Genomic DNA, 13,326 nt, shown 5'->3' with positions numbered 1-13,326 from the left:
TAATGGCATTTCCTGGCATCGGAGAACAAAACAGCATCAATTAGTTTAGATGCAGGCATTTGCTAATATTTTGAGGAACTCGGCTGTTAATGACAATGCGAACATTCTAAAATTCAACAAGGAGACTTCACGTTCTGTTCCTTTGAGCTGTTTTTGTAAAGGTGAATTACAGAATAAATGTCACTTACTGAGACTTGTACACACAATAGAGCCTTTTGTAATGGCCACTCATGTAATCTGTGGTTTATCTGACCACAGTCATTTCATGCATGATCAGAAATGTAAGATTTCAGAAAGATTCAGTAATGTCACCGTAACCACACACAGAATGAAGCATAAACATGGGCTTGCAGCCCCACCTAGAGGTGCCAGACGTACGCAAGTGAACCGCATTGATGTATTGTGAAGGAGGGAACTGCAAATGCTGGTTTACACCAAGGATAGACTGGAGTAACTCAGCGGGTCAGGCAGCATCTCCGGAGAAAAGAAGCGGGTGACGTTTCGGGTCGAGACCCTTCTTCAGACTGAGAGTCAGGGAAAAGGAAACGAGGGATTATAGAAGGTAAATAGAACAAAGGAACGAAAGATGTGCAACGAGCAAAGATGAGGCCCGGGTTCGATCCTGACTACGGGTGCTGTCTGTACGGAGTCTGTACGTTCTCCCCGTGGGTTTTCTCTGAGATCTTCGGTTTCCTCCCACACTCCAAAGATGTACAGGTTTGTAGGTTAATTGGCTTGGTATAAGTGTAAATTATTCCTAGTGCGTTAGTGTGCGGGGATCGCTGGTCGGCGCGGACTCGGTGCACCGAAGGGCCTGTTTCCGCGGTGTATCACTAAACTAGTCTAAGCTAAACTAAACTAAATATATATGGTGGAGAACATAGTGCTCTCGAGAAACTGCAGATGGAATATATAGTAATTCTGTCAGTGGGCCGGTGATGTTTTGGCTTGGGATCTGACCTGAAACGTCCACCTATCCATGTTCTCCACAGATGCTGCCTGACCCGCTGAGTTACTCCAGCACTCTGTGGAACGTCACCTATCCATGTTCTCCACAGATGCTGCCTGACCCGCTGAATTACTCCAGAACTCTGTGAAACGTCACCTATCCATGTTCTCCACAGATGCTGCCTGACCCGCTGAGTTATGGTCCCGTCCCACATAGACGATTTTTTAGGCAACTACAGGCGACTAGTTTGTCGCCACGTGTTCACCGGCGGTCTCCGTGAGTCGTCTCCTCAGTCGCGCAAAAGGTCGTAGCGTCTTTCTGGCCTCCGCTAACTTTTCAACATGTTGAAAATTTTCGTAGACAGTGGGTTTGACGCCAATGTGCGTAGCTTAACTTCTCCTGACGTAGATGCTGTCGTAGGTTGTCGCCAGGATGACGTACGTTGTCACCGGTTTTTCGGCGACCTGCTATGACTATGACAGCCGCCGGCAGTTGCCCTAAAAACCGCCAAGTGGGACAGGCCCTTTAGTCCAGCACTTTGTGTCCATTTTTAATCCCGCTTATACAGTTCCTTGTTTCTACTGCTATAATTCTGACAGTCTTAAGCCCCTGTCCCACTTTCACGACCTAATTGGTGGCCTCTGCCGAGTTTGCCCTTGACTCATACTCGCAGCATGGTCGCCACGAGGTCTTCGTAACTCTTCCTCATGCTCGTGAGTGGTCTCCACGTACCACGTGGCCTCAAGTAGGTCGCGGTGTTTTTATTCCAGCCTGATAAAAAATGTCCACAAGTTAAAAAAAAGGTCGGCATGGAAAAAATTGATACTTTTTACTCGTAGGTATCTCGTTGTAGGTCGTGATGGTCGTAGATAGTCGTAGGTCGGTAACTGGCCCGAGAGAAAAAATTGCAAACATGACATAATTTTATCATGTGAGCATTTCCACTCGTAGCTAGTCGTAGTTGGTCTTAGGTGTGGAAGACTGAGGTCGAGGGGGGTCGTAGGTGGTCGTAGACATAGTCGTAGGAGGTCGTCGACATGTTCGTAGGAGGTCTTTTACTTCGGCAAGTCAACACGACCTTGACATTTTTTTCAACTCGTCTAGGGTCTTCTAAACTCGTGGATTAGGTCGTCCAAGTGGGACAGCCCCTTTAAAATTGAGATTTAAAAGAGTAGTATAATTATAAAGAGTAGAAAGAACTATCAGAGACTGCAGCATTTATTAATGAAATATTAATTTAACCATGCAATAATGAACTGTCCACAAGACACTAATGTAATAAATTGTAATGATGAATGAAACAGTTCTGGCTGTCTACCAAAAATAACTGATTATAAATATGTATTAAAACAATAATTGACTTGAAATATTAAACATTAATACTGATAAGATTAAGAATATCATGTTGCAGATAACATAATGTTATATTATGTTCCAGGTAACATAGTTATTGAAGGAACTGCAGATGCTGGTTTACACCGAAGATAGACACAAAATGCTGGAGTAACTCAGCGGGACAGGCAGCATCTCTGGAGAAAAGGAATGGGTGATGTTTCGGGTCGAGACCCTTAAGGGTCTGTCTCACTTAAGGTGTCGCCACATGGTCACGGCGTGACGCCTGTATTGTCGTGAGCCGTTGCCTCGAGTGTCGTGGCCTTTTTTCTTGTCGCCGCTTGGTTTTGAAATTTTGAAAACCTCTGGGCGATAGTTAGCTTGACGCTGCGTGACTTCTCCTGGCGTAGGTGCTGTCGTAGGCTGTCACCAGGTTGACGCCCTCTGGCGTTGGCTGTTGCCGGCTGCTGACTTCGGTGAATTCAAGTGGCAGCAGCCGGCGACAGTATTGGCGTGACGAGAAGTCACGTTGCGTCATTTGGAAAAAAGTGCAGCGCTCCGCCTGTCTTCAATCGACGCCGTCAGGGTCGTAGCTTGCCGTAGCGTGTCGCGGGCTGACGTCGGTTGTCGTCTATATTGTCGTAGGCTGTTGTGGGTGTTGTCGTGGGTTGATGTCGCGTGGCGTGAAGGATTGGGACGCTGGTTGGCGCAGCTTGTCGTAGCTTGACGTCCACTAGGTGGCAGCCGGTCGTGGACATTGACGTAGGGAGCCGGTTTCTCACGCCACGACAGTGACTGTCTCCGGAAAAGTCGCCTAAGTGGGACAGGCCCTTTAGTCTTCAGACTAAACATTGAAGCTTTTGGTAAACAATCTTCCTGAATTCCTCCGTTTCTATGAAGGAATGGCCACGTATGCCTTATGCTTGTTAAATACAATTTAGTTTAGTTAATTGTCACATGTGCCGAGGTACAATGAAAAGCTGTTGTTGCGGCCTCTCCAGTCAGCGGAAAGACTACATACGTGATTAGAGTCGAGGCGACCACAGTGTGCAGATACAGGATGACGAACAGTATAGGCGGCCACGGTAGAGTTGCTACCTTACAGCGCTTGAAGCGCCGGAGACCCGGGTCCGATCCCGACTACAGGTGCTGTCTGTACGGAGTTTGTACGTTCTCCCCATGGGGTTTTCTCTGAGATCTTCGGTTTCCTCCCACACTCCAAAGACGTGCAGAATTGTCGGTTAATTGGCTTGGTGTATGTGTAAAACTGTCCCTAGTGTGTGCAGGATAGTGTTAATGTGTGGGGATCGCTGGTCGGTGCGGACTCGGTGGGCCGAAGGGTCTGTTTCCATGCTGTATCTCTAAACTAAAGTAAAGTAAGAAAGAATTGAATTGTTCTGTTTCGAGACTTGTGACAATAAAACACTCGTGACTTGACTCCTGATAAAAGCTGGCATCTCACAGAGTATCGCAACTTACTGATGAGTGTTCTTTAATTCCCTTTTGCACTGTGGGTTGCATTGGCACGGCAATCATTTACCTGCATTTCCATTCACTATCTTGCTACATCACCACTGTCCGTGTGAAGATGGTTCTCTTGCCTTGGTGTCGGGCAGGTAATTCCAGTATCCTCACTCACTCACTGCGAGGAATGCTCAAGGGACTTTATTGTTGTGTGAATCTGAGGTAAACGTCGAGGTGATTGCTTTCCACTGTCCTCTCTCCTCTTCTCCAGTGTGCCGAGAATCGTACACTTTGTGGCAGAAGCATTTTTGTGATTTTCTTCATCACAATCAGAATAATACGTGCAACATACAAGGAGTTTCATTTGCCAAGTCAGTCATACCAATACAAAACAACGGAGGCCACCAAATACATGTTAACATAAACATCGACCACAGTGACTCCTCCACATTCCTCACTGTGATGGAAGGCGAGAAAAAAGTTCAAATCTCTTCCCTTGTTTGCTCTCCCGGGGTACTGATTGGGGATGATCAGCCATGATCACATTGAATGGCGGTGCTGGCTCGAAGGGCCGAATGGCCTACTCCTGCACCTATTGCCTATTGTCTATTGCCTTCAGCTAAGAATTGTGTTTAAACTGCAGCAGATCGAGCTGTGAGCCGGCTCATTGTGAGAAGTTTGTACCTTCCTATTTGCTTATTTGTTTCTATTCTAATTGCTAAATGTGCTTTTCCTCCCCTTTTTAATAACCCAGGATGTTGTAGCTTGAAGTACTTGCCCGGTAACTAATTCCATTTGAAAGATAATGAGTTTCCCACATCCCGTCACCAGAGAGAGAGTGCAATTAGATATTAAATAAACTCATCTCACCAGAACTCTGCCCAGGACAAAGGCGAGGATTTTATATTCATCTTCTTCATAAGTCCTTTAGGAAGACTCCAGTCTCCAGACTTGACTTACATGATTAAAATACAGTATCAATTTATATGAAATGTCATTACCTTACGAATGTCCCTCCCTCCCACAGCCCGCCAACCAAGGCCATCACTACCAGGATGAGATGCTTTTGACCCTGTCTCAGAAAAAAATGAACCCGCTCTTTCTTTCCAACCCACGGTAAGACCAGATAATCACCGTATGCTTCAGTGTTTCAACTGTGTTATCAAAGCGTCATCTTAATGTGTTGCTAATTCTTGCTGATGTGTCAATTGTTCCTGAGCTACCACCGACCCGACGTGTACTTCTGCGTTCTTCTATTGGTGTTCTCCACCCGCAGGTGGCACGGCGGGTAGGGCTGCTGCCTCGCAGCGCCGGAGACCCGGGTTCGATCCTGACCTCGGCTGCTGTCCATGTGGAGTTTGTACGTTCTCCGGGTGCTCCGGTTTCCTCCCACATCTCAAGGACGTGCGGGTCTGCAGGTTAATCGGCCCTCCGTAAATTGCCCCCCCCCCCCTAGTGTGTAGGGAGCGGATGGGAAAGTGGGATAATATGGAACTAGTGTGAACGCACGATGGATGGTCGGCGTGGACACGGTGGGCCGCGCGCGGCGGGGCTTGTATCTCTGCCGCTGCTCCAATACTAAAACTACAACACTTCACTATCGGGCAGTTTGTCCCTGAGAAAACTACAAGCATCAGGTTTGTTACGTGAGCTGACATAGAACACGTGTGAACAGGTAGACACAAAATGCTGGAGTAACTCTGCGGGACAGGCAGCATCTCTGGAGAGAAGGAATGGGCGACGTATCGTGTCAAGACCCTTCTTCAGACTGATGTCAGGGAAGGGGGCTGGGCAAAGATAGAATGTAGTCGGAGACAGTAAGACTGGTGGGAGAACTGGGAAGGGGAAGGGATGGAGAGCGGAAGCAAGGGCTATCTGAAGTGTGAACTGGTGATCTGTGGGGAATTGGGGGTGGGGTGAAGGGCCTGTTGCCATGCTGTTTCATATCAATTCAAATCAATGTTGCAATTTTGAACTTATTTCTGTTTCAGCTTGCTCCCTTGAAATTCCTCGTTCATTCTCAACCGAGGAATGCAGAATGTTTAAATATTTGGCATGCGTGAAGAGTTGGTCTTTATAGGCCGGGGTGGCGGCAATCATAATATTGCTATGCCTGGGGAAAAGAGACCTTTCTCTCCGCAAATGTTTGTTTGATATTTAATACGCTTTTCTTCCCAACGTTATTGTGAGAAATCTCTGTAACAGTTAAAGCTGCACATTCAGCACACATCAGTAAGTGGAGAATATAGTTGGCAAGGTATAATCTGCCTGGAACTATGATGGTTGTTGCTGGCGTAGCCCCCGTTCACTAACCTCATTACATGCTTGTGGTGACGCTTATGCAAAGTTTATGGTAATTACTGCAGGTTTAAGGTTTCTACCTGCTGTTAGATACAGCTGCAGTGAGTTAGGCCACACTGGCTAAAAGACCAATTAAACTCAATATTACAGTCGACTCCCATTGGAAAATAACTGCAGGTTTCGTATTTTGTTGTTATCTAATAAGTATAACATCAAACAGGAAGTTTCCTACCTTTAAGCTCATATCATGGATTATATAATTGTATTTATATATATATATGGGTGTGTAAATACATATATGTGTGTGCGCGTATTTATATGTGTATATATATATATATATATGTATGTATATATGTATGTATGTATGTATGTATATATGTATGTATGTATCGTGTATTATATACTATACTATGTATGTATATCTATTATCTATATGTCTGTATATCTATATCGGTATGTGTGTATATATATGTATGTGTGTATATCTATACATCTATCTATATATACACACGACACACACACAACATCCTACCACACACACACACCACACACACCCCACACACACATATATAATAGATGGGTGTGTGGTGTTATATAATATATATCTATAATATATATAGATATATATATATATATATCTATATCTGATCTATATATCTCTAGACTATATATATATATATATATATATTATATATATCTATATATATATATATGTGTGTGTGTGTGTGTATATATATTTACTTTTGTGAGTATACATACATGTTTATAAATCTGTTTTTATATAATACTGGACCAAGTGCAGCTCCCCCAACGCACCCGTTCCCTAATAGCCCCCACGGGAGGCATGGTCCTCCAACTCAAGCCGATCCCAAGCGTAAGATTCCAGCACTCCCCTTGCCAACCTCGGCAGTGATTTAAAAAAAAAATTCCAATTGCACTTGCCCTGAGTGTTTCAATAGCAATTCGCCCTCCCCCTGCTAGTCTATCCATTGTGACGTCATCAGTTAAAGCCACCATTGTGACGTCATCAGTTGAAGCTGGTCAGTTAGAAATTGACGGTATTTTGATTTTTTTAAACTATAATCGGTAATGGGTTAAGAAATAAAGCGTAAAATGTTCAATCAAAGTGTTCTTTGCCTAGAGGGGAAAAATGTGAATCAGAAATATGTAAAAACTTGTGAAAGTTGGCATTTTTAAAGCTTTAATCGCGAATATCGTGTCAAATATGGGATGAAATCTTCAGTCATGCTGGCCTCTGCTTGCTGAGCCATTGTGACGTCATCATTTGAAGCTGTTGTTTTTAATTTCAAAGTCTTTTGATGTTTTTAAACATTAATCAGTAATGTCAAGAAATAAAGCATGAAACGTTCACATAAGGTGTTCCGGCCTCGACGGGAAAAATGTCAACCGGAATATATAAAAATGTTAAGTGTGTGGGGGAGGTTGGTGTGTGTGGGGGAGAGGGGTGTGTGGGCGGGGGGAGTTGTGGGGGGGAGGGGTGTGTGGGCGGGGGGAGTTGTGGGGGGAGGGGTGCGGGGTGGGGTGTGAGTGAGCTCGGAGAAAAGACGGCCATGGGGAGAGGGGGGCATCATGGGGGAGGGGGGGAGGAGCCAGCGAAGGGGACCAGAGGGGGTAGTGGCGGGAATTGGCGGTGTGATGAGGACTCACAGCGGGTGCTGGTCAGGGCCGGATTTAGATGAAGAGATCCCCTAAGCTGTTCCACTTGTGAGGCCCCCTCCGCGTTGGTTTTCAGCGCTAGCGGCGAGGCAGCAACCGGACAGCCATGGCGGCCAAATCTCCCACAATTCAAAGCGAGGGAGAAAGTGCCCAGCGCCGACCAGTTGCCGTTGCAGTGCGCATGCGCAGGGCGGCCGATGATGTACTGGCCGTGGTTGTGCGCATGTGCAGGGGGGAGGACGTGCAGGCTGCAGCAATGCGCATGTGCAAGGCGGCTTGCCGTGCCGGCGGATGAGGAGCGTGCGGAGCCCGGCGGCCCGGACACGGATAGCGGGGGGAGATGTAGAGAGAGAGAGATAGTGAGGGGGCTCGCCCAGAGTTGAACGGTAGGTGTTCTGCCTTGGCCGGAGACCACCTAGATTTCGAGGCCTTAAACTTAAGCTTGTCTAGCTTATAGGTAAATCCGGCCCTGGTGCTGGTCGCTGGTCATTCTCCTCCGCCGGGATCGGAGTCTCCGCTTTCCGTTTGGCAACAACTCCGACGCTGGGCTGGGTCTCCGACTCTGGGCTGGGCTGGGTTGCTTGGGTCAGGGTTGCTTGGGGCTGAGCTGCTTGGGGCGGGGCTGCTTGGGGCTGAGCTGCTTGGGGCTGAGCTGCTTGGGGCGGGGCTGCTTGGAGCTGGGCTGCTTTGGGTCCCCCGAAAGTCCGGTTGGAAACCTCCGCCGGCCATCCTCAGCTCCAGTAAAGATGCGATGGCGCAGGAAGGGGCGGACCGTCCCGGGGAGTGACAGGGGAAGAGACTAATCCGCGTGGCGCCGACCAGCAGGAGGAGAGATCGATCTGCGCACGCGCGGTTTTTAAGATCTTTAAACCTCGCTAACTTTTACGACATTCAACCGATCGGAACGAAACTTGGTGGAATCGCAGCACAGCAGAACGGTGAGTGAACTGGCGAAAAATCATAGCGCTGTCGCGAACTGTTTTTGCGCAAATAGCATGACCGCCAAACCGGAAGATAACAAGATCAGAGTTTTAGTTATGCATAGATAGATAGATAGATAGATAGATAGAAACAGGTTTATTAAATGCCAATAATTCCAAGCTGAACTGGCAATGTTTTTCTGCAGGGGAGAAAAGCCAGGAGAATGGGGTTAGGAGGGAGAGATAGATCAGCCATGATCGAAAGGCGGAGTAGACTTGAGGGGCCGAATGGCCTAATTCTGCTCCTATCACGTTTGATCTAATGCATAAGCAGCACCGATTTCAGGATTCGCATCCAACCAGCCGGCCTGTATTCCGCTGTTACAGGGATAGTAAGCGTATTCAATTCACTGGAGGTTAATTTACAATGATTTTAATTAATTAATGAGAAGTGAGCGGATGTTATCATTAATAAAACAAATACAGGGGGGGGGAAACTGTATAAATCCATCGGGTCTGGTGACCCTTAGATCCAGAAAGAGGTTTAAAAGAAAATATCTCCATTTGAGAATCTTCTGTGAATAGAATATACTTTTTAAAGTGAAGCTGAACACGACAAGGGCGGCAGGGTGGCGCAGTGGTAGAGCTGCTGCCTCACAGCACCAGAGACCCAGGTTTGATCCATGTACAGTCTTTGACTGGATAGCAGGCAAGCAAAAGCTTTGTACTGTACAGATAGCAACACCACTCACACAGTTCCGGCTGTTTGGTCTCTGCAGCCTCCAACCTTATCGTTCCCCGGGCCCCGCACACCCCACTTTTACCTACTTCCCAAAACCCACAGGCAGAAATGCCCTGGCAGACCCATCGTTTCTGCCTGCTCCTGCCCCACTGAAACCATTTCCCCGTACCTCGACTCCATCCCATCCCCCCCCCCCCCGATCTCTTCACACACACACAAAAAATAGGTCTGAAGAAAAATCTCGACCTGAAACGTCACCTATTCCTTCTCTCCAGAGATGCTGCCTGTCCTGCTGAGTTACTCCAGCATTTTGTGTCTATCTTGTGTCTACTTTTAGCCACACATACTTATGGGCCTGTCCCACTTATGCGACTTTTTCGGCGACTGCCGGCACCCGTCGTTACAGGTCGGCGAAAATATTCAACATGTTGAAAATCCAGCGGCGACCAGAACAAGGTACGACTCTTTGGGCGACTACTCACGACCGTACAGGTTTCACCCCGCGACATGTCGCCTGTACGGTCGTGAGTCGTCTCCTCAGTCGCCCAAAGAGTCGTAGCGTCTTTCTGGTCGGCGCTGGATTTTCAACATGTTGAATATTTTCAGCGACCTGCAACGACCTATGACGGGTGCCGGCAGTCGCCGAAAAAGTCGCGTAAGTGGGACAGACCCTTAACTTTTATCCAATGCTTTTGTTAAGACCATTTAATTTGTCCAACTGGGTTTGTCTTTTTGTCACGCAACCACAAGTTGTGAGTCACCATATATTAGTGTGTGATTTACCCGCATGTAGCACCACTGTACAGCATGTCACACTCATTAACAAAGACCGAGTGAGGCTTTTCAAGTTGTCGAGCTGTTTCATTTACAAGATTTGATTGAATATTGGCTGGAGGGATTTATCTACCAATGCTTTTAGATCATCCCAGCATAACTTGTATTTTACCGCAGTGACTGCAGTCTCCACAAGATGTGGGCTTTAAAGAACAAAGGACTCCAATGAGTCGAGGACAACAATGCAGCTGCTTAGTTTAGTTTTCAAAAGGGAACTGCAGATGCTGGAATATCGAAGGTACACAAAATTGCTGGGGAAACTCAGCGGGTGCAGCAGCATAGAAGAAGGGTTTCGGCCCGGAACGTCGCCTATTTCCTTCGCTCCATAGATGCTGCTGCACCCGCTGAGTTTCCCCAGCAATTTTGTGTACCTTGCTTAGTTTAGTTTACTTTATTGTCACGTGTACCGAGGTAGAGTGAAAAGCTTTCTTGTTGCGTGCTATCCAGTCAGCAGAAAGATGATTACAATCGAGCCGTCCACAGTGCACGGATACAGGATAAAGGGTTTAACGTTTAGTGCAAGATAAATTCCAGGAAAGGACAAGTCTAGGATTATGTTGGCTGCTTTTCCGTGGCAGCCTGGTGGGTAGATAGAGTGATACAGTGTGGAAACAGGCCCTTCGGCCCAACTTGCCCACACCGGCCAACAATGCCCCAGCTACACTAGTCACACCTGCCTGCGCTTGGTCCATATCCCTCCAAACCTGTCCTATCCATGTACCTGTCTAACTGTTTCTTATCTTTTGGACCTGATACTCCAGTAATTAGTTATTCACAAAGTACTGACAAGTGATAAATAACAGCTGCCCCCCCCCCCCCCCCCCCAAACCCACCCTGCTGTGGCCACAGAGAATGGAAACCAGTTTTACACACAAATTATTACTCGAACTCATTGCACTGGGTAGATTCTCACCCTCTTCATTTCTCTCGTCCCGTTGCGTGAACATGTCTTTCGTTTCAAGCGAAGGGTATTTTAGTTGGAGACCCTTTTTAATTATATCAGGTCTTGAATTAACAGCTGCTAAAGATGGAAGTGCCAGAATATTCAAAGCAAAAGTGTGTCCTGTGGTTTCTGCATCAAACTATTAATACTGCAAATGAAGAATCAAATGAATGAAATGCATTACTTGATACAAGAAAGCCTGAGGAATACAGCAACACCACATAGAAAAATGATTTTATTAGAAATAGGGAGAGAAAATAGTTGCTTACCATATCAGCTATGAAATATGTGAAGTCATGCATTTGTTTATACGTACCTTATCCTCATTAAACTATTTAATCTATGATTGGAAGAGGTGAAATCTCAAGAGGCCAGCACGTACATAGATACATTTTCTGGATTATACTGCATTTAAAAACAAATAACTCTGCTTGAGAACCTTCTGTGAGTAAAACATATGTTTTAATGAAAAGCTTAACAAATATAAGGCCAGCGCACGGTGGCGTAATAGGCAGAGCCGCTGCCTCACAGCCCCAGAGACCTGGGTTCGATCCTGACAATACACAATAGACAATGGGTGCAGGAGTAGGCCATTCGGCCCTTCGAGCCAGCACCGCCATTCAATGTGATCATGGCTGATCATCCCCAATCAGTACCCCGTTCCTGCCTTCTCCCCATATCCCCTGACTCCGCTATTTTTAAGAGCCCTATCTAGCTCTCTCTTGAAAGTATCCAGAGAACTGGCCTCCACCGCCCTCTGAGGCAGAGAATTCCACAGACTCACCACTCATAAAGTATTTATCTATCTATCTATCTATCTACTCTCTGTGAGAAAAAGTGTTTCCTCGTCTCCGTTCTAAATGGCTTACTCCTTATTCTTAAACTGTGGCCCCTGGTTCTGGACTCCCCCAACATAGAGAACATGTTTCCTGCCTCTAGTGTGTCCAAGCCCTTAACAATCTTCTATGTTTCAATGAGATACCCTCTCATCCTTCTAAACTCCAGAGTGTACAAGCCCAGCTGCTCCATTCTCTCAGCATATGACAGGACTGACTTCGGGTGCTGTCCGTGCAGAGTTTGCACGTTCTCCCCGTGACTGAGTGGGTTTCCTCTGGGCGCTCGGGTTTCCTCCCGCGTCACAAAAGGCGGGCGGGTTTGCAGATAAAAAAAGAGCGCAAGGAGTGGATGCAAAACCGGGATAATGTGCGGGCAGAAGAGATTAGTTTACCTCAGCGTTGTGTACAGCATGGACATTGTGGGCCGAAGGGCCTGTGCTGTTCTGTGTTCTAAGTTAGGGGAGGGGGGGGGGGGGTGAATAAAAAAAGAGAAACGGAAGAATGCTGAAAATGCAAATTCCCCAAATTTATTCCACTCAATATTAAATCTGGAAGGCAGCGCAGTGCTGAGATAAGTGCGACAAAATTAAAAAGGTTGCAGGTGTCCCATGCGGGCAAAAATAACAGGGAAATGTGAGTAGCACAGATGGCGAGAGGAAGGGCTCGCTGAATGGATCAGCGCCAGGTTCAGTTCAACAACTCTGGCTGTTCTTCTCAAGACCCAAGAGCCAAGAGGACCATCCATGAGCCAGCCAGCTGCCTGTCCTTGTCTGGCTGGGCACTTTCATTTTTGTCTTAGATTATGTTATGACTCCACAGTTAATGCATTCCAATTGTTTGATTGCTAAATTATTCCATCCTCACATTTTCACGCTGAATCTTTGGCAAGTCCCAATAAAAAAAATAAAAAAAAACTGGGCTGATTCTTTCGTTTCCTACTTAATAATCATCTCCTTGACTGAATATCAAACTCTCAAAATAAATGAGTATTTGGAGATGAAAACATGAAGGGAAACATAGACAATAGGTACAGGAGTAGGCCATTCGGCCCTTCGAGCCTGCACCGCCATTCAATATGATCATGGCTGATCATCCAACTCAGTATCCTGTACCTGCCCTCTCGCCATACCCCCTGATCCCTTTAGCCACAAGGGCCACATCTAACTCCCTCTTAAATATAGCCAATGAACCGGCCTCAACTACTTTCTGTGGCACAGAATTCCACAGATTCACCACTCTCTGTGCGAAAAAAAAAATTATCATCTCGGTCCTAAAAGACTTCCCCCTTATCCTTAAACTGTGACCCCTTGTTCTGGACTTCCCCAACA

General features: G+C 46.5%; 1 protein-coding gene across 1 annotated transcript in view; it reads left to right on the top strand.

The window, feature by feature from the left end:
- Positions 1–13,326, top strand: part of cfap20dc (CFAP20 domain containing) — a 158,434-nt gene that overhangs the window by 112,087 nt on the left and 33,021 nt on the right. The window contains exon 14 of the mRNA XM_033037345.1: positions 4,773–4,861. Coding sequence (XP_032893236.1) covers positions 4,773–4,861 — 89 coding nt within the window. The remainder of the gene's footprint in view (positions 1–4,772; positions 4,862–13,326) is intronic.

The sequence above is a fragment of the Amblyraja radiata genome, chromosome 18, assembly GCF_010909765.2.
Source record: "Amblyraja radiata isolate CabotCenter1 chromosome 18, sAmbRad1.1.pri, whole genome shotgun sequence".
Classification (NCBI taxonomy): Eukaryota; Metazoa; Chordata; class Chondrichthyes; order Rajiformes; family Rajidae; genus Amblyraja; species Amblyraja radiata.
Note: the sequence above shows the minus strand (reverse complement) of the source record. Positions and strands in the feature narration are given on the sequence as shown.